Genomic DNA, 26818 nt, shown 5'->3' with positions numbered 1-26818 from the left:
GGTCAAGTCTGGAAATTTCGGATTTAACGATTTATCATGCTTGATCTTATTAAATACATTAGTGGACATCATTGTCACACTAGCTCCTGTATCGATTAAGAACTTGGCCTCAATGTTCTGAACATAACCAGTAATTAATGGTAATTTTGCGTCATTATCTAGAAATATACTCTATTGTATATTTTTACCATTAGCATTTGATTTGCTAACTTTGTTCAAGTTTTTACAAGGGGAAGCAGTTCTACGATGATGATAACCTACGTTTATTCTGTCTCTGTCAGAAATACCTCTGTTTCATTTGCCACCAGCCTGATTTACTGGTCTTCCCAAAATCGGTTTAGGGTGTGTCTGATCACAAGCAGACTCATTTCTATATATTCCCCTTCTTTCCCTTGTATAGGAGTTTAAAATACTTCTGTTTCGTTCATTGTGATACGTTCTGTTTGCCTTATTATCTCGATTTCCCTTAAAATTACACTGTTGTCTGTTAGTATGGGGAGCCCAATTTTTTGGTGACGGCGTGTATTCGCACATTCCGCGACTCGGATATGGATAAGGAGAAGGATTTGGCATCTGCCAAGTGCTGCAGGAGTGGCTGCAACAGACGCTACCGTTTTCCCCACGCTCTGCACTATTAGCGGGGATTTCGCGTGCATATACCTCCTTGCATGACATGGAACAACAGGGCATCTACTAGAGAAGTCATTGTCCTCTGTTCTGACGTCACTGGCATAGCTTTGACTGTCAGACAGTGAATGCCGGATGGCGAGCACTTCTCGTGGGGGGGGAAAATGATTATCGCTCTGCCGCCGTCTTGTTACATTAACTGCCTCAACTTGCCCTTCTGAGCAATTACAGGTAGCAGTTCCTATCGTAAATGCATGGATGGATTGTTGTAAACCTTCAATCTGGTCTTGCAAAGGTTTTAAAATATTTCTAAAATAGTTTTCCTGCCGACTAAAGTCTTCGCTGCTGCGATTTTGACTAGATATAACGTTAATTGGTCTATAAGAAGATCGTTTGTTTCTTCTCGCCTTATGGTCTTAACTGCTTGAGAAAGGTTAAAGGGTTGTGAGAAAGAACCAATCTTCTAATTTTATTCGAAATTACCCTGAGAAACTGAGCCAGCATTGCTTGATCAAGAATATTTACTTTCCGTTTTAAAGGCCAAACGGGCTAAGTTCTGGACTCTAGTACTATAACTTGCTACTGTTTCTGCAGTCCCTTGAACAGCGGTTGAAACTGATGTAAACATGTTATAATTGGTTCTGTTTTCTCGAACTGAACCACGACTACATTTTTGAACAGGCTATAGTTCTTTTCTTTGCGTAATTCAGTCGATTTTGCAAGAAAATCTGCAGCGACAGAAGGGAATTTCACCCTACAGACCGCTATTAATTCTAGGTCTCGCCAAAATGCTAGTTCCCCTATGCTTTCCAAAGTTTCAAAAAAATATTGGACAGATGAGCTGTCATCCAGTTTGCCAAAGAAAACTGATACTAGTCCAAGGTAACCCACAACATTAGCCAAATGAGGCCTACTAGTTTCGGACAAAGACTGTGTCTCCTGGGTCCCAAAAAGTGGATCTGAATTTTCTAAACCTGTAGTCTGTGGACTCTGCCCCTCCATCCTGTATTTATTAATATCTTTGTAAGATTAATGTTCCCCAAAATGGCGTGAACTTACCTTTTCGTCGAGCTGCAACCAAATTATTAGTACTCAGCAATTCTAAAACAAAAAGTGTTTCAACACATAGCAACTCGTTTTCTTTTTAATTTTGATAAATTTTCTAGGTCAAAACGTTACAAGTTGCTGACTGTTGTTCGAAATGTGTGCTACTGAAGTCGTCTGTGTTATTTGTATTGCTGAAAAATAAAAAGAAATGCCTATAACTATTCTCTGCACACATAAAATATCACCGCAGTAAGCCCCTTAGTTTCGTGTTCTGTTCTCTGATTGATCCTACTGGCACTTTGCTATTCAGTCTACAACAATCAGGATCGTTCCTGGGCATTCATGAGAAATAGTTTTTCATCCCTCAAAAACATGCTTCAATCCTGGTCACGATTAGCACCAGTGTTCCGCAGGCTTTCTGTTATAGCGTGTGAGCTTACCCATGCTGCTGGTTCAATCTTGCCGTCAATCGAAGTTCTCTGTGAATTATACAACTGCCGGTAAGAATGCATGCTAATATGTGTATCCAGAAAACCTGGGTTTCATATGATAGTCCAGTAGTTTGGATTAAGACAAAAATCTTGTGCCCCCAAGACTCACTCAGATTGACACTGAGAGCAAGTTCGCAGCATCGAAGATTGCGCTGTGATTTCACTCAAAAATCTTCCTTTGTAATTGGATCTTTGAGCTTTGTAATTCTATCTTCTATTCAGTGAGTTATGTGTAGCAGAGAAATGTCACCAGGCAAAATGATCAACAAAACAAGGTTTATTACACATATTAATCATACAAATAGTTACAAAAGAACCGGTCAAAGTTTTAGCATAATTGGCAATTGATTGCTTGGAAACTAACTGAATAGCAGGTATAATCTTGCTGCTACTAGTATTACAATTTTACAGTGTTCTTCGTGTTTGCACTTCCACCATTACTCTCACGAGTATTCACAATGGCTGGTGTACAACTATTCTACTGATAGAATAGGGAAGTATGACAATTAAACAATTATAATTAGTATTTTTGACAACTAGGTCATTAAGTCTCATTACCTGTTAAATTCTAATTACTAAAAGTAGATAAACAATTGTCAGAATGTGTCTATGAGAAGAGAGGTCAATGGGTACGGATAAATTAAAAAAGAGGGGGGTGGATTAACTTTGAGTGGTCAGGTTTAGTTTGTTCTAAAAAATGCTAGTCAACTTACCCATAAATCGTCGTTCCTCTTCAGCACTTCTGGATTCGGCTCTTCGCTCCATAAGTATGGTTTTGGGGATATCTGCCCGATTGACATGATCTGCGATCTTCCTCGGTTTTCTTTATCTGGCGCTCTTTAAGGCTCTCTAGAAAAACTCTTCAAACTCGGTAAACTCTTGAATCTAATCAGCAACTTCCAAATCTCCTCTCACAACTCTGAATGCTCCAAAATCTACTCAAAGAAGCCTCGTTTTCTATCCCCTTTTCGAATATATACCCCATATATCCCCCTTCCTAAGTTTCCCATGACCTGTTCTGATTTCACGGGTTAATTATGTGGGGCAAAGAATTACACTTGGGGGCTGTCAACTTTTGGGATTTGACACTACTAAAAATGATATCTTATATGTAGAAGGGAAATATATTTGTGTAGGGCAGTTTCTTTTGTTTTACAATTGCTGTCATCGAACATAAATCGATACACTTTTACGTATGGAATTTTGAAATGACAATCAATGTGTTTTTTGCATTCAATTGCGTAAGATATCATGTCTCTTGTTCTGCTTAATCACCTTTCTCCGACAAAAGTCACATTCTCCCCCCCCCCCGTTCTTGGGGCTAATACGTGTTTGCTGCCTGCTATCGGGGGATGGACCTGACGTCACTAATTGACTGGACACTTAAAGGACGTATAATGTTTCAATGACAGCATCCCCTGGGGCGGTGCTGGTTGCACGTGTGGAAATGAAAGTGAAATGGAACTAATTCCGATGGAGTGACGCTACTTTAGTTATACAGGCCGCGGAAAAAGTATAGGGCACTATGAGGAATAAATGCTTCTTAAAATCAAGCGAAATGGATAAAAATGATAGCATTTTTACATAATTCTGTTTTACAGAATTACTAAATGTCTTCGGATTTTAGTTGGAGTAAATTGAAAGAGAATGATAATAAATTAGTATTAGTATTTCTTCACATCTATCCTGCACCATCTTTCCTGAACTTGAATTTATGCCCCCTCGTGTGTAGTCTCAGCAAGTGGAAGAAACCATTAACATTCCGCTTACTCTATCTATTCAAGGCTTTAAATACCTCAATCAGATCTCCCCACAGGTGCCTAGTCTCAAGACACTGCAATTTTTAGACCTGACGGCTTTCCCGGTAAGAGCACCCTTTTGTTTCCTTCACCCATCTGGATGTCCTTCCCTGCACTTGTTGGAGCAGATCCACATCCTTCCTAAAGTGAAGTCTCCAGACCTCTTTACCAGTGTTTCTCAACATTTTCGATGTTGTGGCACGCTTTTAAAGACTAAAATTTTACTACCCGCTACAATCACTACTATACTCATATATTCACAAAAAAGGAAGCTGTTAGGTATATTTAATAATACACTTATTATTTGTTTAGTATAGTCAACAGAGCTAGTACTAGGAATCAAAACGTGATGTCACATTGACCGCCGGAAGGCGCTTCATTCGGCACAACGTAAATAACCAAAATTTTTGTTTGAATTAATTTTTATTATTAAACATGTATTTATTAATTTTTTTCTAATTTGCATTTTCTGCGGCACACTTAAAGCATAACTGCGGCACACGGGTTGAGAAACACTGCTATATACTGTACTCAAGATGCATCCTAACCTTAAAAAATAATATATATATATATATTTTTTTTTTTTAAGGTTAGGTAAGAGCAGCTGTTAAGAGCACCCTTTTGAAGGAAACAAAAAGGTGCTCTTACCAGGAAAGCCTTCAGGTCTGCAAATTGCAGTGCCTTGAGACTATGCACCTGTGGGGAGATCTGATTGAGGTACAGTCTGTCCTCGTATAACACGTGTTTGCATTACACGAATTCGATCATACACGATTTATAAATAGGGGAACAATGTCACATATAACACGAACGTAATTCGCTTATGCACAATTCGCCTTTGTGTTTACAATAAATGACAGTCGAACGCGGCGAAATCACCACAACTGAAAACAACACAGTAGGAATGAAGAGACGATTCTGAAAATTTGTTTTTATGATTTCGTGGAAGGGGAAACACATTTAACATAATAACGTAAAAATCAACAGAATTTCAGCTACTGTATCGGTATTATTGCAAATGTAATTAGATCGACTTTTACTACCCGTTTATAACTACTCCACTAGCAGGAACCACCAATAAAAGGAAACTGCAAATTGTTTTTATTGTTTTATGGTAGTGACTTCCAGAAATGTGCTTTAGTAAAACATAAGCATGTAATATGTGAGAATAGTGTGTTTACGCCTTTACTGCATTTATTCAGTTGTACACGGGCGTCGTTTATTCAGTTGCTACTTGTTTATGTATATGAAGCTTGCCTCCTCATTTTTGTTCATTTTATAATTGTGCTCTATTCTCAAAAAAATGAGTAAAATACTTGAAAAAAGTATGAAAAGGAAGCGTTCTGGTGAAAATACTTCAGAGAGAAAAAGAAAAGCAATATCAATAGAAGAAAAATATGAAATTGTGAAACGCTTTGACCGGAATGAAAGAACATGCGATATTGTGCATGCTACAGGCCTAAATGAGGGAACGCTGAGAACAATTAGAAAGAATGCAGAAAAAATAAAAGCAACTTTCATAGCAGGAACAACACAAAGTGTAACAAAATCAGTTAGATCAAGACACAAAGAACTGGAAGAGATGGAACGTCTTTTTATCTGTTTGGATAGAAGATCAAACAAAGAAGAGATCAGGAACAAGTTTGCTTACGATAAAAGCAAAGGTATTGGCAATATTTGAAGACCTCAGAAATAAAGTTGAAAACCCTCAAGAAGTGCCTCCCTTTACTGCCAGTAGTGGCTGGTTCAACAATTTCAGGAAACGTCACGCTTTGCATAATGTGAAATTATCAGGTGAAGCTGCGAGTGCAGATGAAGCAGCAGCAAAGGCATTTCCGCCGATACTGAAAAAACTAATTGAGGAAGAGGGCTATACACTGGACCAAATTTTCAACTTTGATGAAACTGGACTGTATTGGAAAAAAATGCCATCACGAACATATCTCAAGAGAGGAAGCACGAGCTCCAGGCTTCAAGGCTGCTAAGGATAGGTTTACCATTATGTTAGGAGCAAATACAAGTGGCGACTTGAAACTGAAGCCTGTTATTGTTTATCATGCAGCTAATCCACGAGCGTTAAAAGGGATCACAAGGACTACCGCCGACCGGGCTAGCCGAGTGGGTAAAAGTACCTGCCCGGCAACCCAAAGGTCGCGGGTTCGATTCCCGCCTCGGGCTTGGATCAAAGTACTGCAAAAACCTTGTGAGGGTGCAATATGGCCACAGAAGCCGATGCGCCAACAACTACCAAATCAAAAAAAAAAAAAAAAACAAGGACTACCCTGGGTGTTTACTTTAGGAACAGCAGAAGAGGATGGATGACAGGGCAGATCTTCACTGAACTTCTACTACATGTGTTTGAGAATGTGTTTCGAAGCTACTGCAAAAAGAAAAATTTGAATTTTATGATTTTAATTATTTTGGACAATGCACCAAGTCACCCTCCAACCCTTGCTGAACTGTCACCAAACATCAAAATCCTGTTTTTACCGCCTAACACAACATCTCTTATCCAGCCACTTGACCAAGTAGTAATTGCTGTTTTTAAGCACTATTACACAAGACGGACATTTAAGATGCTGATAGCAGAAACAGAGGGCGAAAATGCACCAACAGTTAGACTTCTGGAAGCGATTCAACATTAAGAATGCAATTTACATAATTGTGGAGGCTTGGAACGAAGTGACAAAAGAATGCTTACATGGTGTTTGGCGGCTACCAGATTTTATTCGTGATTTTAAAGGCTTTGATCCTGTAAATGAGCTTCCTAAATTAAAAGCACATTGTGTTGCCCTCGCAAAGCAGGTTGGCTTTGAGGAATTGGAGGAAGATGATTTAGAAGAGTTGCTTCAGTCTCATGAAGAAGAACTTTCAACTGAAGAACTGCAACAACTTGTTGCTGGAGGGCAGGTGGAAGATGAGAAAGACGACGAAGTTGAATGCCTGAACACCACCATAAAACCGCTTTGTACTTCAGAGTTATCTTCAGTTTTAAATTCATTTGAGAAAAGTATGCAATGGCTAGAAGGTAACGATTATAATGCAGAAAGAAGCAGAAGAGCACTTTATACAATTCGGTCTGCTTTGGAGCCATATAAGCAGCTGCTTTGTGAAAGGAGGAAGACTGCGAAACAACAGAAACTAGATGTCTTTTTTATGAAAACACCCAAGAAAAATACAGAAAATGAGCCGCAGCCCTCTAGTTCTGGTGTGACCACATTTCGTCCAAAGTCTTCATCGGCATCTCCTCCACCTCCCAATTCCGATAATGATGACAACCTGCCGCCACTTTCCTCATAATTAAGCTGCTTCAACCCTTTCTCAAGCCCTTTCCCTCAAGCTGTCTTCATTTACTTTTAAGGTAAGAATCTAAATTCAAATGATTAAATTATTAATTTTACATTTTTCAACTGTAACTGTTTTATTACAATTATTTATTGTGTTTGGTAATGTTTTGGTTAAAAATGTGTGTCCAATCTTGGGTGGTCGGCACCTAACCCTATATTTTCCATAGGGCCTGTTGTTTATATTGCACGATTTTGCATTGCACGAGGATTTCTAGGAACGCAACTATCGTGTTATACGAGGACCGACTGTATTTAAAGCCTTGAATGATTGAGTACTGTACTCAAGATGCAGCCTAAACTTAAAAAAGGAGAAAATTTTTTTTTTTTTTTAAATTTTTTTATTTTATACACGACACACACAGTCGATTCCAGTTATTTGGGACACATCAGGACTAGTGCATTTTGACCCAATTAAGCAGCTGCCCCAATTATGCGAAGTTTCACGTAAATAGTTAAAAATACAATGGACCCTCGTTTTACAATTGGTTCACTGTACAATCAAATCACGTTACGATGGACTCACCATAGTAAAGTACCATTCTCTATATAATGTGTACTAAATGCCAGTCATTGTGATCACGTTTGTGAATTGAATTTTAATTCTATTAAACAGCAATTCTAATTAGCAAAAATAGGAGGAATATTATCTCCTACTGTTAGTTTTATAAATGCCTAACACAAGCTATCAAAGTAAAGATATATTAAGCACAAATTTACCTTTATTACCTTACCAATTAAAAAATTAAATGATACATGAAAATCAGAGGAATATACGTGATAATCGGAATAATTAATATGTACATACTAACTAGTTGACATTTCTGTTCACTGACATTTGTGGGTGGGTGTTAAAATTTAAAACAGTAAAAAGATAAGCAATCAATTACAAAGAACACGGCACACACAAATTGCAAGTAATACGATATGTGCAAGTGAGAACAGAGTAACAAATTACGAAGCTTTAAAAATAGGAATGAAGAAACGATTCTGAAAATTAATTTTTTTTTATGATTGAAGATTTCATGGAAGTGTAAACACATTTGACCATAATAACCCACAGAATTCCACTGTATTATCACAAATTCAATAAAATCGAGTTTACTATCCGTTTATGATAGATTGCACTAACAGAAAAGCTCAATAAACAGGCAACTGCTAATTTTTTTATGGTTGTGACCTCCAGAAATCCAACCAAACTTTGAGGTATGGTCCGAGATGATCATAGGGTAATCTCTAGTGCTGAGGTCTCCTTCCCCGATTAAACAGAATGTTGTCCCAATTAAGCAAAGTAAAACGTGGCTGTTTTCTCGATTGGGTTCTGTTCTTTAAGATTTGTCTCAAATAAACGGCTGCCCCGATTAACTGGTGGCCCAAATAACCGGAATCCACTGTATTTCATTTCAGTTGTTTGTTTGTTTGTTTGTTTGTTTTTGTTTTGGTTGGTTTTTAGGGGCATTAGCAACTAAGGCCATATTGCTCCGGGATATGCGGTGGTCATTCCTTGACCTTTCCGCATCCTCCGTATTTGGTGGTGACGGGCTCGAACCCCGGTCTAATCAAGAAGCGTGTGCTGCGCACTGCTGCTCCTTCCCACCTGGCTGCGGAGGCGCCTGTTTCAGTTGTCATTGATTTTATGATGGTGTAAGGCAAAGTAGTTAACCTGCATCATAAATACCATTTATATTCCACACAGATCTTGTTAGTGACATGCCTCCCAATGTGACAAAAAAAAAAATATATATATATATATATATATAAAATAATTAAACAAACTGATTTGAAAAATCAGAAATGTAGCTAGACATATACAAAAGTGGCTTCCAAAGAGGATGTCATCAGTTTTGTCATAACGTATTGATAATGATTTAATTATAGGAAAAATACTTGAAGCTCAGTGAGCTCTGAACATGTTCTTTTTCTGTGAAAGCTAATAAGTGACCTAGTCTATTTCAGATAGCTTAGTAATATCTCTCTCTCTCTCTCTCTCTCTCTCTCTGTTTCAACAAAGAAATTGTGTACTGTTCCATTTATCAAGGGAAAAAAAAAAAAAAGGTGGAGTGCTGAATTATTTTTGGCACATTGCATAAGTGTCATCATTTTGCCTCCAAAAATAGTTTGTAGAGCACTGACATGTTGTTTTAATTCCATTTTTATTGCAAAAAATTATGATCCAGGTTTTAGTGTGATTGGGACCTTTTTTATCTACTCATATTTACCATCTTTTAGCATTATTTAGCACAGGGACACTAGTGATCCTCTTGTTAGCAACTCTGCTACCAGTTTTATGAGGATGAACATTTATTCATTCACCTTTATTGAATTTATTTTAATAACATAAATTGTTTCAATTATTATTATTATTATTATTATAAACACTTTAGTGTAGAATTCATAGTTAAAAAAAAACATTTGGTGGAGTCAGACATATCATTGGGGAAGGGGGATATTGATTCCAGTACCTTCTGGATCCATCTCCTCGATGGCATGTGGTGTATTTCCAACATCTGTGACACACTGCAGGAAATGGTTAGCCACCCTTGATGTAAGACTATGTCAGGACTTAGTGCAAACAAGAAAATGCCACTCCTCCCCATTACATGAAATGGTTCTGATAATACTGTATTAATTTTGGCACTACCTGAATATTTTTGCCTGTTTGAATCATTTTGAGTCTTCCATCTTAATATGGACCTGTGATGAAGTACCCATATCTTAAGAATTTAGTCTATCAGTCTGCTACTATATTATAATGCAAGCTTCTTTTGTTACAGGACTTACCCAAAGCAAAACAGTTTCTTCCCTTCTTGCAGCGGGCAGGCCGTATGGAAGGAGTTGTTGAATTTGTTGCTAGTGGCTCTCGCTTACGGTTATATGTGCCTCGAGAAAATTGCCTTATTACATTCCTTTTAGCAGGTAAGGTTGATCCAGTGAAGTCCTTTCTTAGTTAACGTTTTTCCAAAGCTAAATGCCTTTGAGGCCTCAATGTAAAATTAGCCCAACCAAAAATTCTGATATTAAGAAGTTAATTCTGCTGAACTCATAATATGAAAAATGTTTTATTGAAATGTACAAAATTAAGAAAATTTTAATCTTATGCACAGTTTTTATTTTAGCAATAAACAGCAAAATGTTTATTATTCTCTTGGTCTTACTCTGTCTATAATCAGTATCGTGTGTCAATACTGATTATAGCCAGAGTAAGACCTTGTGGACTGAGTGCATACCTAGAGCAGTATGCACTCAGTCCACAAACTCCATAACACAAATTTGGTTTAACATGGTTTTTAAAGTTGGGCTAGTTTTCAACTAACACAACTGGGCATTTGGTTTAATACTATTTCTCCTTGACTTTTCCATAGCATAGAAAATGCTATGGAAAAGTCAAGAACCATTGTGCTTCTTCCACTGTGCATATTTGTTCATGTAGCTTCCCTTGCCTCTCACATTCCACAAGTCAATGCACCTCCCAGTGAGTCTTTGTCATCATGTAATTTAATTAAGAGTTGTAAGGATTTAGACACATGCCGAGTAAAGTAAGAATACCAGTGAAGTTAGAATGCTATAAGATTCCACCCACTGACATAATGTTGTTGTTATTTGGTTTTAGGAGCATTAGCAACTAAGGCCATATTTCTCCGGGGATATGCAGTGGTCATTCCCTGACCTTTCCGCATCCTCTGTATTTGGTGGTCACGGGCTCAAACCCCGGTCTAATCAAGAAGCGTGTGCTACGCACTGCTGCTCCTGCCCACCTGGCTACAGAGGTGCTGACTGACATAATGCCAAGATTAAGTCAAGGTGTGACTTTTCTAGATGCAAGCCAATATCACAGCAAAGCTCGTGATCATGTAAAATAATGTGTATGATCTGGATGAAAAATCTAGTGAGGAGGAATTCATTGACTGACCTCACTGCCTGTGAAGGCTTTAAAGTGTTTTTTTTTTTTTTTTTAAATTTGAAGAAAGATTACCGGGAGGAAATTAAGATGGAATACATGGCAAGCATTAGCCAAATGAATCACTCCTAAGGTTTGGCAACAGCTTTGCAACATATGGTTTTCAGTAGAAGCAGCTACTCAGATTGGCTGCAGAACAATTTCCTGAAAAATTAAAAAAATTTATTGAAGAAAGTAGTCATATATCAATGTGATGGACTTGTTTTAGGGAAATGCTTGTTTTGCTGAAAAGCCAAGGAAATAAAGTTCTTTCTCAAATCGCATCTTCCTATTCATTGGAGGTCTATGAAGAAGGGCTGGACTTCAAGACCAACATTTAGGGAATGGTTTACTGGACAATTACCAAGTGTGCAGAAATGCAGCAAAGCTGAAAATATGGATTTCAAGATTTTGTTAATGTTGAATAATACTCTAGAGCATCCTCCTGATGTGCAGTTGTTATCCAGACATATTAAAGTTGTTCCTACCACCAACATTGTTAATTCTTATTGGGGGCGAGGGTTCAGAAAGATTTGTAATCGCCCAAAAGTCGTGGTAGAAAGATGATTTTTTTTTTTTTTTAATTTGACACCTTGAAATCTCTATACCACACAAATTTTGGTTTTGTTGACATTTTATTTTTTTTTATTCTTTGCCGCACTGAATGAAGTGAACTGTCACAATGGATAAAGTGGAATATAGATCAGAGATTCATTCCTGTTTCTGCAAGAGGAAAACACCCAAAACAATCCACGAAAAAATGTTTCATCATTAGCATTAGTAGGGCATGTGATGCAAGAAAGCAAGCTTATGTAGCATCAGCCAAAAAAAAAAAAAAAAAAAAAAAACACTTCCCTTTTTGCCCATCCGGTCACTCCAAATGTTTCTCTAGTTCAGCCTTAAATTTATTTAAGCTATCAACTTCCACAATAACAGATGGAAGTCTGTTCCAGCAATCAACTACCTGCAAGCTAAAGACAAACTTCTGTGCAACTATCCTACAACTGTCTTACCTCAAAGTCTTTTCCCATCACCATTGAGCCTGCTCAAACCATTCAAGACCTCATACATCTCAATTAGGTGCCTAGTCTCCAGAAGCTGCAATTTGTAGAATTTAAGCCTTTCTTGGTAACACCAACCATTGTTCTACTCACCAATCTTGTTGCCCTTCTCTGTACTCATTCCAGCAGCTCTACATCCTTCCTAAAATGGGGCTTCCAGACCTGTATACAGTACGCAAGGTGTAGCCTGACCATTGTGTTCTACAAGGGAAAAAATCACCCCCTTATCTCTGCTAGCAAAATTCTTGTATATCATTGACAAGACACCATGAGCTACCCTTGTAGCCTTTTTTGCACTGTTCAGAAAACTTTATATCTGACTGCACAATTACCCCCAGATCCTTTTCATTCTCCACTACCTCGAGTTCAGTACCACCCAGTTGATACGATTCTCTGGGGTTACTGCTACCCATATGCAGTACTTTACATTTGTCAATGTTAAACTTCAGTTGACACCTCTCAGCCCATCTGCTCAGCTTTTCCAGATCCTGTTGCAGTAGCGTACTATCATTACTGTCGTTAACAACCCTACCAACCCTACCTTCATATCATCTCCAAACTCAGACATTAAACCTGATATACCTTCATCGATATCATTGATAAATTCCAAAAACAACAATGGTTCCAACACCAAACCTTGGGGGACTCCATTAATAACATTAGTACATGAAGAGCAGTGTCCATTGATAACCACTCTGTCTTCTCCCACTCAACCATCCTTTTATCCATTGTAGCAACTTGCCCTTAATATCATACTGCTCCAATTTGTATAGTAGTCTTCCATGTGCCACGCTATCAAAAGCTTTCCTAAAATCCAAGTATATGATATCAAAATTATTCTTTGTATCCGGTTCCTTTGTGACCAAATCATAGTATCCAATCAAATTAGTCAGACAAGACTTGCCCTTATGTGTGAATGTAGATGCAAAATACTCATTCAGTTTATCAGCTACCTGAGCATGATCATCAATAGTCAAACCATTTTTGTTAAGTGGACCAATCTGATTCATTCTTTTCCTTCTAGAGTTTACTTAAGTAAAGGACTCTTTGCTGTTTTTCTTTGCATCCTTTGCTAAAGATTTCTCATAATCTGCTGTTGCGTGCCTAATCTCCTTTGTGGCCTAATTACAGACTAGCTTATATCTGCTGTAGATTTCTGTGTTGCCTGATAATTTCTATACATCCCATGCATTTTCTTTTTTACCACAAGGGGCATTAATTTATCTGATATCCATTTCGGCCTAAACCTTGAACAGTATTTTTTAGTTGGTATGAAAAACCTGTAACCTCAAGGCTTCCCATTGAGAAAATCATCAGTTGATCCCACTGTTTAGAATTTAAAAACTCTCTAAAACCACTGTAGAAAACTGCCCAGGTTACAGTGGTGTTACACATTGGTATAAACAATTCAAACCTGAAGAATCTCAGTGCATCATGAAAAAATCACAGGATGCCTAGTAGCTCATGGTGTCTTGACAATGATATACAGGAATTTTTCTAGTAGAGATAGGGATGTGATTATTCCCTTGTATAAGGCATTGGTCAGGCCACACCTTGAGTACTGTATACAGGCCTGGAGACCTCATTTCAAGAAGGATGTAGAGCTGCTGGAATGAGTACAGAGGAGGGCAACAAGATTAGTGAATGGAACAAAGTGTTGCTCTTACGAAGAAAGGCTTAAGTATTTTTTCAAATTACAGAGTCTGGAGACTAGGCATCGGCGAGGTGATCTGATAGAGGTGTATAAGGCTTTGAATGGCTTGAGCATGCTCAATGCCGATGGGATTCTTCCTCTTGCTCAGAATAATCACCTGAGAGGGCATAAATTCAAATTGAGGAAGGACAGATGTCGGATAGATGTGTGGAAATTTGCCTTTAGCAAACGGGCAGTTGGTTTGTGGAATAGACTTCCATCACTTGTTGTTGAAGTTGATAGCCTAAACAAATTTAAGGCTCAGCTGGACAGGTATTTCGAACAAACGGAGGGGTGAAATGGGAGTAGTGGTTGTGTTTTTTTTTTTTTTTTTTTGGCTGATGCTGAATAAGCTTGCTTTCTTGCATCATATGCCTCTACTAATGCTAATGCTAACTGTTGTCACAGAAGAGTCTTGCAAAAATAGCATTAGCAGAGGTATATGATGCAAGAAAGCAAGCTTATATAGCATCAGCAAACAAAAAAAAAAAAAAAAAACCCCTTCCAATTTCATCTATCCATTCACTACAAATGTTTATATAGTTCTGTCTTGAACTTATTTAAGTTCTCCACAACAGATGGAGGTTTGTTCCAACTATTAACCACCTAAAGGCACATTTCTGCACATCTTTTCTACAATTGTCTTTCCCCAATTCGAATTTATGTTCCATCAGGTGAGTAACCTGAGGAAGAATCCCATTACCATTGAGCTTGCTCAACCCATTCAAGACCTTATACACCTCAATTAGATTACTTTGCAGGTGCCTAGTCTCCAGAAGCTTCAATTTGCAGAACTTGAGCCTTTCTTGGTAACAGCAACCCATTGTTCCACTCACTAACCTCTTTGCCCTTCTCTGTACTTCTTCCAGCAGCTCTACACCCTTCCTAAAAAGGGGCCTCCAGACCTGTATGCAGTACTCAAGGCGAGGTATGGCACAACCATTGCCTTATAGAAGGGGACAATCACCTTCTTATCCCAGTTAGCAAAATTCTTGTATATCATTGACAAGACACCATGAGCTACTCTAGCAGACTGTCTGTACTGCTCAGAAAACTTCATATGTGACTGCATAATTACCCCCAGGTCTCTTTCATTCTCCACTACACTGAGTGTAGTAAGAACCTGTGAGGGGGCACAGTTTCAAATTGAGGAAAGACAGTTGTAGAATAGATGTGCAGAAATTTGCCTTTAGCCAGCAGGTATTTGGTTGGTGGAACAGACTTCCATCGCTTGTTGTGGAAGTTGATAGCCTAAATAAATTTAAGGCTCAGCTGGACAGGTATTTCAAATGAACAGAGGGGTGAAGTGGAAGGTGTTTTTTTTTTTTTTTTTTTTGGCTGATGCTGCATAAGCTTGCTTTCTTGCATCATATGCCTCTACTAATGCTAAGTCAGACTTGCTCTTTACAAACCCATGCTGTGTCTGAACTGTAACTGTAGCCTTGTCTAGATGATCCTGCATTGCTTCTTTTGATCCCCCTTTGTGAATTGGAGAAAAATTTGGACACCTCCAGTCCATGGGAACCTTCCCTGAGACCAAGGAAGCTTTCATAATTATGACTAAGGGTTTGTTTACTTCCTTTGCTGTTTCCTTTAATATACTCGATAGATCCCATCCACCCCAGGTGCCTTTTTTTAAATTTAACTTCAACAATTTCTCCTCCACTTTGCTCTCAGTTATTACAAAATCACTTAGCTCCCTGTTAGTTTGATAAGCTTCTGGCCTCCTCTTCCTTACAGACATTCCTCCTGTGTGAATGTAGATGCAAAATACTCATTCAGTTTGTCAGCTACCTCAGAGGTTCATCAACAATTGAACCGTCGATGTCAAGTGGGCAATCTGATTCATTCCCTATCTTCTAGAGTTTACATAGGTAAATAACTCTTTACTGTTTTTCTTTTCATCCTTTGCTAAAGATTTCTCATCTGCCTTTGCTTACCTAACATCCTTTGTGACTTGTTTACAGGCTATCTTATATCTACCATGGGCGTCTGTCTTCTGATAATTTCTATGCATCCGATGCATTTTTCTTCTCTGCCATGAGTCTCATTAGTTCATCTGACATTCATTTAGGCCTAAACCTCAAACAGTATTTCTTAGTTTGTATGAAAAGCCTAGTAACTTCCAAAATTAATTCCTTGAATGTTTCCTATTTGCACTGAAAGGACAGAATTCATGAGATACCTGGCTCCTGTGCAACGCGTTTTTTTTTTTTTTTTTTTAAGCTGTTGGCACATCGGATTCTGTGGCCATAATGCACCTCCCAAAGCTTTTGCATTTTACTATGATCCCTGCCCGAGGTGGGATTCAAACCCGCGACCTTTGGGTTGCTAGGCGGGCACTTTACCCACCTGACCAGCCCAGTCGGCTGTGCGATATGATGCTGTCACCAGTCTTGCTAGTGCACGAACCCACCGCTTGGCAGGTATATAGGTACACTGCATCAATGAATTCGTGTAGATGGTAATTCGATGTCAGTATGGATAAACATCGTAAGTTAACCGACTTTGAAAGAGGGATGATAGCGGGTTCTCGACACATCGGTCACTGTTGCAGAAGTGGTACAGAAATTGCATTATTCCCGTTCAACGGTATCAATTGTGCGTGAGTGTGTGTTGGCGTGTTCCTGACACACTCTTGATACTATCCTTGTTCAACAGCATCAAGAGTGTGTCGGGAATACACCATTTCCAGAATAACATCTCATTGTGGACATCACTGTGGGTGGATGAACATGGTTGTCGGTGTATGTCTCGCATTGTTACAGCCAACCGAGGAGTGACAATGGCACAAATCATCGCGGACTTCAATGTAGGAGGTGCCAGAAACGTCTCCACCAAGACCATCAGGCGATCATTAGCCAGAATAGGTTATTGGGAGCTGCCGACCCTCCAGATTCCCATTGCTAACACCATGACACAGGACTCTACACCTCAACTGTTCAAAGCAACATCAGCACTGGACCTTGGATGATTGGCGGTGGGTCTCCTGGTCTGATTAGTCCCGTTTTCAGTTATTTCAAGTGGATGGGAGGGGTGCCTATCTGGCAGAAACCACACGAAGCTACGCACCCTTCATTTCAACAAGGAACTGTTCAGGTAGGTGGACGGTCGGTAATGGTTTGGAGCATATTCAGCTGGCACATGTTTGGACCTCTGGTATGTGTAAACACATCTCTGAATGGTTCAGGTTATGTGTCCATCCTTGCATCCCTTTGTGGTCATCATGCACCCACAGGGCAATGAACTCTTCCAGAAGGACAGTGTGCTTCAACACAGAGCCATGGTGACTAGAACATGGTTTGAAAAGCATTCTACAGATTTTACCACCATGGAATGGCCCCCCCACAGAGGGACAATCACCTCCTTCTTCCTGCTAGCAAAATTCCTATATATCATTGACAAAACCCCATGACCTGCCCTGGCAGCCTGTCTGCATTGTTCAGAAAACTTCATATCTGACTGCACAATTACTCCCAGGTCTTTTTCGTTTTCTACCACCTTAAGTGTAGTACCACACAGTTGGTACGTTTCTATGGGGTTACTACTACCCATATGCAGTACTTTGCATTTGTCAAGGTTAAACTTCAGTTGCCACATCTTAGCCCATCTGCCCAAATTATCTAGATCCTGTTGCAGTAGCACACTGCCATTACTGTCATTAATAACCCTGCCAACCTTTGTATCATCTGCAAACTTCGACATTAAGCCTGATATACCTTCATCAATATCATTGATAAATATACAAAACAACAGTGGACCCAACACCGAACCCTGTGGGACTCCACTAATAACATTGGTCCACGAAGAGCAGCACCCATTGATTACCACCCTCTGTCTTCTCCCACTTAACCATCTTTTTATCCATTGTAGCAACTTACCCTTAATACCATTCTGCTCCAATTTGTACAATAGTCTTCCATGCACAACAGTGTCAAAAGCTTTCCTGAAATCCAAATATTTGATATCATATATTTGATATCATAATGGGTGACATGAATAATTACAGACTGTTAGCTAGACTTACTTTCCAGGAAAATAATGAATCACTGGTTAAGAAGTAATGCAAGACCATTTAAACAGGAATGTAATTATACTAATTACTGTCACAGCATGAATTTATTAAGGGACAATCTTCTCTGACCAGTCTGGTTGGATACTATGACACAGGGATAAAGAAACTGGTGCAAAAAATTTTTACATCATGTATTTAGATTTCAGAATAGCTTTTGATGCTGTTGCACATAAAAGACTGCTTTATGAGTTGGAACAGTGTGGCATTAAAATCAAGTTGCTGCTATGGATAAAGGATTGGTTGAGTGGGAAAAGACAAAGTGGTTATCAGTGGACACTACTCTTCATTGATTAATGTTATTAGTGGAGTGTCCCAGGGTTTGGTGCTGGGCACATTGTTGTTTCCTATATTTATTAATGATTATTGATGAAGGCATATCAGGCATAATGTCTGAGTTTTCAGATTATACAAAGGATGACAGGAAAGTTAATGACAATAATCACAGTATGTTATTGCAAGATCTAGAAAAATTAGGCATATGGGCTGAGAAATGCAATTAAAATTTAACATTAACAATTGCAAATGACTGCATATGCATAGCAGTAATCTCAGAATAATATGCCAACTGTGGTTCCATACTCCGCATAGTGGAAAATGAGAGAGACGATGTAATTGTGCAGTTGGACCTGGAGTTATCTAAGCGGTGCAGAAGCAGAATTCTCTATTCAGTGCATACAGGCTGTTGGGCAGCTCATGAGACCTTGTCAGTGATATATACAGGAATTTTGCCAGCAAGGAGGTTATTATTCCATTGTATAAGGCTGTGGTTAGGCCATATCTTGAGTAGTGCATACAGGTCTGGGGGTGTTATTTTAGGAAATATGTGGATCTGTTAGAACAGATGGAGGGAAGAGTAATGAGATTAGTGAGGAGAAAAAAAGTATTATCTTACCAGAAATGTTTCAGTTCTGCAAATTGCAGTGTCTGGTGATTAGCCACCTGTGAGGTGATCTGATTGAGGTGTTTAAGGTGTTGAATTGATTGAGAGCTTAATGCAGGAGAGATGTGTGGAAATTTGCCAGCAGCTGGTTGATTGTTGGAACTAACTTCTATCTGGTGTTACAGAAGTAGATAGTTTGAGTATTAGTAGTGGCAAATGATGCAAGGAAGCAAGCTCCATACGGCTCAGCCAAAAAAAAACCGTTACTACCCATATCATATTTTCATCCCCTGTAACAGTTTGTCTAGTTCTTCCTAGAACTTATGGTCAGTATTAAACTTCAATTGCCAGTTCTCAGCCTATTTTGTCTAGATCTTGTTGTAGTATCATACTGTAACAAGATCATAATGATTATACTTTGTATTATTGTATTATCTGCAAATTTACATATTATGCCTAAATGTCTTGATCAATATTTCTCATCCCCTGCCAGCAGCAGGCGATGAGAAATATTGATCAAGAACTCCACTAATAATATTAGTCCAAGAAGAGCAGTGCTCATTGATAACCATCCAATGTCTTTTCACACTTAGTCATCCCATTATCCATAGCAGTAAGTTGCCCGTAACACCACACTGCTTCAATTTGTACAGTAGTCTTTTATGTGCAACACTATCAAAAGTTTTCCTGAAATCCAAGTATATGATATCAAAATTATTTTTTGTATCTAATTTATGTACTCCATGATAGTATACAATCAGATTGGTCAGACAAGATGACCCTTAACAAATCCATTCTGTGACTGCAGTATAACTGCATTCCTGTCTAAATAGCCCTGCATTCCTTCTTTAACCAGTGACTCCATTTTTTTATCCCTGGAACAGATGTCAAGCTAACAGGGCTGTAGTTACTGACGTTACCCTTTGTCCTTCCCTGAATCCAAACATGCTCTCATAATTATGGTTATAGGTTTGCACTCTTTTGCTGCTTCCTTTAATATAATTGGTTAGATTTGATCCACCCCAGGTGTCTTTTTAACATTTAGCTTTAAAGATTTCTTTTCCACTTTACTCTTAATTGTCACAAAATCATTCGGCTCTCTCTTAGAATTTTATACCCTTCTGGTATCCTCATCCCTAAAAAATTTCCTGATGTGTGAATATAGATTCAAAATACGTGTTAAGTTTGTCAGCAACCTGAGCAGGGTCTTGAATAATTAAACAATTCATAGCTAGTGGACCAGTATGATTCATTCCCATCCTGCTGTTTACATAACTAGCTTTTGCTTTCTATATTTATATTCATTGCCAGAGACATCTTGTAATCTGCTTAACTTGCCTAACCTCTCCTTTGTGAATTCGTTGCAAATTAGTTTACATCTACTGTGGACATCTGTATCATGATAATTTATATGCATCCCATGCAGTTTTCTTCTCTGTCAAAATTCTTATTAATATTAAAAGCCTATTAGCCTCTGTGATTACTTCCCTGAATGTTTCCCATTTAAAATTGCTATTGGTAACTTCATATTGTGTGAGGCAACTTTAGTCACTTTTATGAAAGCAAAGGCCTTTTTTTTTTTTTTTTTTGGCTTTTGCAGTTGTTACATCTCTGACTAAATCCCCACTTCAAGATAATCATCCAATAAATCCAGAAAAATTTTGCTTCTACATGAATGATCAACCCACAAGGTCCATTCATTATCTGGAAGTTCCTTGTTATATATGGCATTCTGATTTACTGGCACATACTCTGTATGTCTGTACAGTTGTTCATTATACTCATCAAATTCATTAGGCCTACAACACACTCTTACTCTCATTTTTGTGTTCTCAGTGCTTATGTCACACCATACTGAATGAACATTGCTCTCTCCACCCATATCCACTAGATGCCACTATCTTAGATTTTGGGCTTTTTAACTAAGACAACTCCCCACATCCTGTCTCTCCTTTCTGTGCATGTCATATATTCCATTTTCAAATTCTGAATCTTTATCTGAGTGACACCATTTCTCTTATATCCTCACAATGCCTGTATTTGATGAATTGACCAGTATTTCACATTCATCAGATTTATTTTCTATGCTCTTGGCATTAGTGTACATGCAAGTATACATGCATCTGTTGTTACTTTTAGTAACCTTACCACTGCCCATATATTTGCTTGTTCTGTTAGGACTCCCAGCAGATCTTAATCTCAGGCAACTTGCTCTCCAGGCTGCTATATGTTCCAATAGAAGCAGTTCAAGATACACTTACACCTCTGCCTATAGCTTCTGTTAATGTGTTATTTTGTGTGCCCCCTCACCCCCAAGCTATCAGTCTTCTAACCCACCTACCACTGCTTCAGCGCCTCCGTAGCCAGGTGGGCAGGAGCAGCAGTGCGTAGCACACGCTTCTTGATTAGACCGGGGTTCGAACCCATGACCACCAAATACGGAGAATGCGGAAAGGTCAGGGAATGACCACTGCATATCCCCGGAGCAATGTGGCCTTAGTTGCTAATGCTCCTAAAAACCAAAAAATAACAATAACAATAACCACTGCTTCAATAGCATCAGCAATTTCTTGTACCTCTTCTATTTAAGTGTATCCCATTTCTATAAAAGCAATCTCTTTTGTTAACAAGCGCTGACCACATAAGGGGAAAATTTATTGAGAGGGTTTTCATCATGCAATCCCTTCTATCATATCTGGGCAGAATTGCAGACAGTTTTAATTTCATTGTTAATTTGGAAATTTTTCTCATTATTGTTCTGAACTTGTTAATTAAATCCTCAGATATCCTCCTCTTTATTGTTATTAGTTCCAGTATGTACCACATTGAATGAAGAGCTAGACATACTATTAGAGGGGAGTTCAAACTATTAGATTATGTGGTTTTTTTTTTTTTTTTTTTATGGCTGGTGCTGCATAAGCTTGCATTGTTGACCGGGCTAGCCGGGTGGTTAAAGTGCCTGCATGGCAACTCAACGGTCGCGGGTTCAAATCCCGCCTCAGGCTTGGATCAAAGTACTGCAAAAACCTTGGGAGGCGCATTATGGCCACAGAAGCCGATGTGCCAAAAACTACCAAAATATAAAAATAAAAAATAAGCTTGCATTCTTGCAGAAAAAAATTGTCTCTACTAATACTGTTCTGTGTGTTACTGCCATGAAGATTTGTTTTCTAATTTTTAATTTGAATAATTTTCTTGTAGTAGAACAGTTGTCTTTAATATGCTTGCTTTGTAAATAAGTTAGCCTCTATTTTTAATGATCAACTGCAATTGGCATTTAAAGTTTTGCTTAAATATTATTATTTCTTTTGTATGCATTGCCATTTGATTATACAATTCCACAGGAATTAGCTGTCCTAGAGCCACAAGAGCTGGTGTTGGAGGTGTATTAGAAGGTGAGCCTTGGGGTGAAGAAGCTTTACAATTCACTAAAGAACTTTGTTTACAAAGAGAGGTGAGTTTACTGTTTAGTCAGTTATAATATGTAGATTACTTCTTCATTTGAGAGAGAGAATTTGTTTTTATTGTTGGTATATTTATACCTTTATTGCAATAAAGATTTCTTATTGTAGGGCTGCTACAATGCAGGAACAGAATCTGTTGAAGTCAGATATAACTAGCTAGACAGCACTAAGATATTTCCAGTTTAAATATTTTCTGATTCTTCTATTTATATATACAGCCAAACTCAAAGCAACATCAGAAATGACATCCCAGCTATACCATCACAATTAAATGAGTCAAGAAAAATCTCAGTATAAATTGTACCATTTTATCTTAGTTACAATGTTTCAAATTTTGGTACATCAGCTATATTATCAAACTTCCAGTGAAGTGACCAGAAATATGTATTGCTGTATATAAGTTAACACCTCCCCTTTTTGTTACAGTCACACTTTTGCATCTCACATAGTTATGCGTTTCTCAATAAAATCTGTATTGAGAACCACTATCTACTTTCATTTAGTTATTTTTAGTTATTTCTGTGCTTTTAAAAGTTTATATTGTGACATTTATTATATTTCACAGTAAACTATGAAGGAAGCAGGAAGTATATGCAGCTTCTTTATGTAATAGATCATGAAATCAAAACATCACATCACAATGTGACAACACTCTTATTGATTTGTGTGTATGTGGCAGGCTTTAATTATGTAACTGAGCCATTCTTTATGGCTTTGTCAGTATTGTGCTGAAAATTGGTTTCTCTGTAAATAGTACCTCATTATGGAATATGGAAATGCATTTGCTATTAGTAATAGTGCACGCGATTTATAATTCATAATAAAAAAATTAGTCGTTTTGTAGCAAAGTGACACACACACACACACACCAAATGTTCTGATGTTGAAAAGACATTTTTAAAGTGTTTCAGGGGAGGTACCCATGGACTGGAGATGTTCAAATGTGACTGCAATTCACAAAGGAGGATCAAAGGGCAACACAAGTAATTATAGACCTGTTAGTTTAACTTCTGTTCCAGGAAAATTAATGGAGGCACTGGTTAAAGAAGCACTGCAGGATCATCTAGACAAGACTTCAGTTATAGCTCGGACACAGCATGGTTTTGTTAAGGGAAATTTGATTGGATACTATGATGTGGTCACAAAGGAACTGAATGCAGAGATTAACTTTGATATCATATATTTGGATCTGAAAGGCTTTTGATACTGTTGCACATGGAAGACTGTTGCACAAATTGGAGTAGTGTGGCATTGGAGGCAAATTGCTGCAATGGATAAAGGGATTGTTGAGTAGGAGAAGACAGAGAGTGGTAATCAATGGACACTGCTCATCATGGACTAATGTTATTAGTGGAGTCCCTCAGGGTTCAGTGTTGGGTCCATTGTTGTTTTCTGTATTTATAAATGATATTGATGATGGTGTATCAAACTTAATGTCCAAGTTGGCAGGGTTGTTAAGGACACTAATGACAGTACGCTGTTGCAACAGGATCTAGAAAAGTTGAGCAGATGGGCTGAGAGGTAGCAAATGAAGTTTAACACCGATAAATGTAAAGTACTACATATGGGAAGCAGTAACCCCAGAGTGACGTATCAACTCTGTGGTACTACACTGACAGTGGTAGCGAACGAAAAGGACCTGGGGGTAATTGTGCAGTCAGATATGTAGTTTTCTGAGCAGTGCAGACGGTCTGCAAGAGTAGCTCATAGTGTCTTGTCAATGATATACAGGAATTTTTCTAGCAGGGATAAGGAGGTGATTATCCCCTTATATAAGGCAATGTTCAGGCCACACCTTGAGTACTGTATACAGGTCTGGAGGCCTCATTTTAACACTGTTGGAACGAGTACAGAGAAGAGCAACAAGATTAGTGAATGGAACAAAGGGTTGCTCTTACGAAGAAAGGCTTAAATTTTGCAAATTACAGTGTCTGGAGACTAGGAACGTGCGAGATGATTTGATTGAGGTGTATAAAGCCTTGAATGGTTTGAGCATGCTCAATGCTGATGGAATTTTTCCTCTTGCTCTGAATAATCATTTGAGAGGGCATAAATTCAAATTGAGGAAAGACAGATGTATGATAGATATGCAGAAGTTTGCCTTTAGGCAGCGGGTGGTTGGTTGGTGGAACATACTTCCATCTTTTGTTGTGGAAGTTGATAGCCTAAATAAATTTAAGGCTGAGCTGGACAGGTACTTGGAACAAATGGAGGGGTGAAATGGGAGTGGTGTTTTTTTTGGCTGATGCTGCATAAGCTTGCTTTCTTGCATCATATGCTAATCCAAAGGAGTAAAAATGTTCAGGTAAGTGGTCCACTTTTAATGATTAAAGCCAAACATTTTTACAAGTTATTTGGAATCAAAAACTTTGTGATCCACTGGTTGGATGGATAACTTGAAGTTGCATCACAATATATGTTTTAAAAAAATTATGGGTGAATCAAAAGATGTGAAATATGACCATTCTGTAGTGGTTAACTTAATATGGTTCAAAGTGCATGAATGATAGGCTGACAAAGACATTTTTAATGCAAATAGGACTGCCGACAGACATTAAAATTCAAAGATTAAAAGTATGTAGCTGTGTAACTATCAAGAGATTGTATCATAGTTCTCATTCATGCTAATTTGAATAACACAAAATAATGTTTGCCAGAGGAAAACCAAAAAATGTAATGTTTCAAAAAAAAGTAAGTTACTTGTTCAATATAATGCAAATAACAGAAAGATTGAATGACATCAGCCTTCTTTGAATTTGAACTGCTCTGTTGGGATTGTGAGTTGGAGACCTAATTGAAAAATTCTCCTTTTGGACAATTGCACAGCATTCAAAGTGAATGAAATCAAGGTAATAAAGAAAAGAAAAACTTGTTTCTTTCTGCACACACAACAAGCATCTTGCAACCCATGGATCAAGGAGTAATACAGAATTTCCAATCTCAATTTTGAAGTTTATATTGAAAAATAAATTTTTAAGGAGAAAAGCTGCAAAATAACATTACTGGGTGCAGTATAACATGTAGAAAAAGCATAGAACAATATCTTAGAAAATCATCTGTATTATCTTCTTGGATGCCAAATTTTGAAACTGATACTAGCAAGGAAGACATTGTTTATCAGAATGGATTTGCAAAACAAATAATTTATTTAAATCAGCAGTTCCCAACCTTTTTTGACTCGCAAACCCCTTTCAACATAATATTTTTATTGCGAACCCTTAAGCCTATATTTTCTGAAATCGTATAAAAGTATTGAATTTTGATTATAAAATATTTCCAGCATTACATTTTTATAAACGACATTGCGTAATAAAAATTAAGTATTATTTATACTTTGTAAAGCAGTTATTAATCACTCCAAACTAGATTTTCAACAGGCTAAGAGTAGAAAACTTGCTTCTTGTCCAAATGGTAGCCGAGCATTCTGGTTTCCATAGCTATTGGCCGCAATGTTTGCCCATCTCTGTTCTCATCTCTGTTAAAACCAGATGGTTCTATTGCCACATCAGCTAAAGATAAAACTGACCTACTCACAACCTATTTTTCTTCCAACTCATGTATTGATGATCTTAGTAAATCACCTCAAACTGTTCCCAGTACACTCCATTCAATGAATCCGGTGGTTTTCCGTCATAAGGATTTTGATGAATGTGATGCTACGAAAGCTTCAGGTCCTGGTCATATTTCTCCACTTGGTTCTCAAAACCAGTGCCCGTGAACTTACTCCTGTTTTGTGTCATCTTGCTTCACTTTCCTATTTCAAAGGTGTTTTTGCTTCTGCTTAGAAATTTGCTCATATCCAGCCAGTTCCTAAAAAGGGCAACAAATCCCTTCCATCCAATTATCGTCCCATTGCAATTACTTCTACTCTTTCCAAAGTAGTGGAGAAATAAATTAACTGCCAACTCTTAAACTATCTGGAAATCTTTCATCTGGTCAACGATCGCCAGCATGGATTCCGTCAGTGTCGTTCCACTGGCGATATTCTGGCTTATGTACATCTAAGCAAGAACTTCTAGAAGAGACAGAAAACGGAATGAAGACATAAGAGAGAAAATGGAAGTGAAAAAGAATATTGACACTATCAAAGAAAAGCATTTCACATGGTATGGATATGTAAAATGGATGCAAGAACCCAGATATCCAAAGGCTATCCTGGAAGAAGGAGAAGAGGAAGACCTAGGAGGACATGGATGGATGGAGAATGGGAATGCATGACAGCCCGAGGTTTAACTGACCAAGACACCTTGAACCGCACTTTATAGCGGGAAATATTTCCTACCAAAAATAACTTGTAGGCTAAGGAAACCCATTGTAAATGGAAATGCTCCTCTTGAAGAAGATGTACATCTATAGACAAATTGAATGGAAAAGTTTTTGGCAAAACTCAAACCATTGCT

At 38.1% G+C, this 26818-nt stretch overlaps 1 protein-coding gene across 3 annotated transcripts in view; it reads left to right on the top strand.

Annotated features, from left to right (window-relative positions):
* LOC150084519 (staphylococcal nuclease domain-containing protein 1-like) overlaps positions 1-26818 on the top strand; it is a 313589-nt gene that overhangs the window by 186901 nt on the left and 99870 nt on the right. For all 3 annotated transcript variants that reach the window (XM_090376405.1, XM_090376406.1, XM_090376403.1), the window contains exons 11-12: positions 10083-10224; positions 22299-22408. In XM_090376405.1, the coding sequence (XP_090232531.1) occupies positions 10083-10224; positions 22299-22408 (252 nt within the window). The remainder of the gene's footprint in view (positions 1-10082; positions 10225-22298; positions 22409-26818) is intronic.

The sequence above is a fragment of the Mastigoproctus giganteus genome, chromosome 6, assembly GCF_048544385.1.
Source record: "Mastigoproctus giganteus isolate SK-2022 chromosome 6, ASM4854438v1, whole genome shotgun sequence".
Classification (NCBI taxonomy): domain Eukaryota; kingdom Metazoa; phylum Arthropoda; class Arachnida; order Uropygi; family Thelyphonidae; genus Mastigoproctus; species Mastigoproctus giganteus.
The sequence above is the reverse complement of the archived record's forward strand: the minus strand, read 5'-3'. Positions and strand labels throughout refer to the sequence as shown.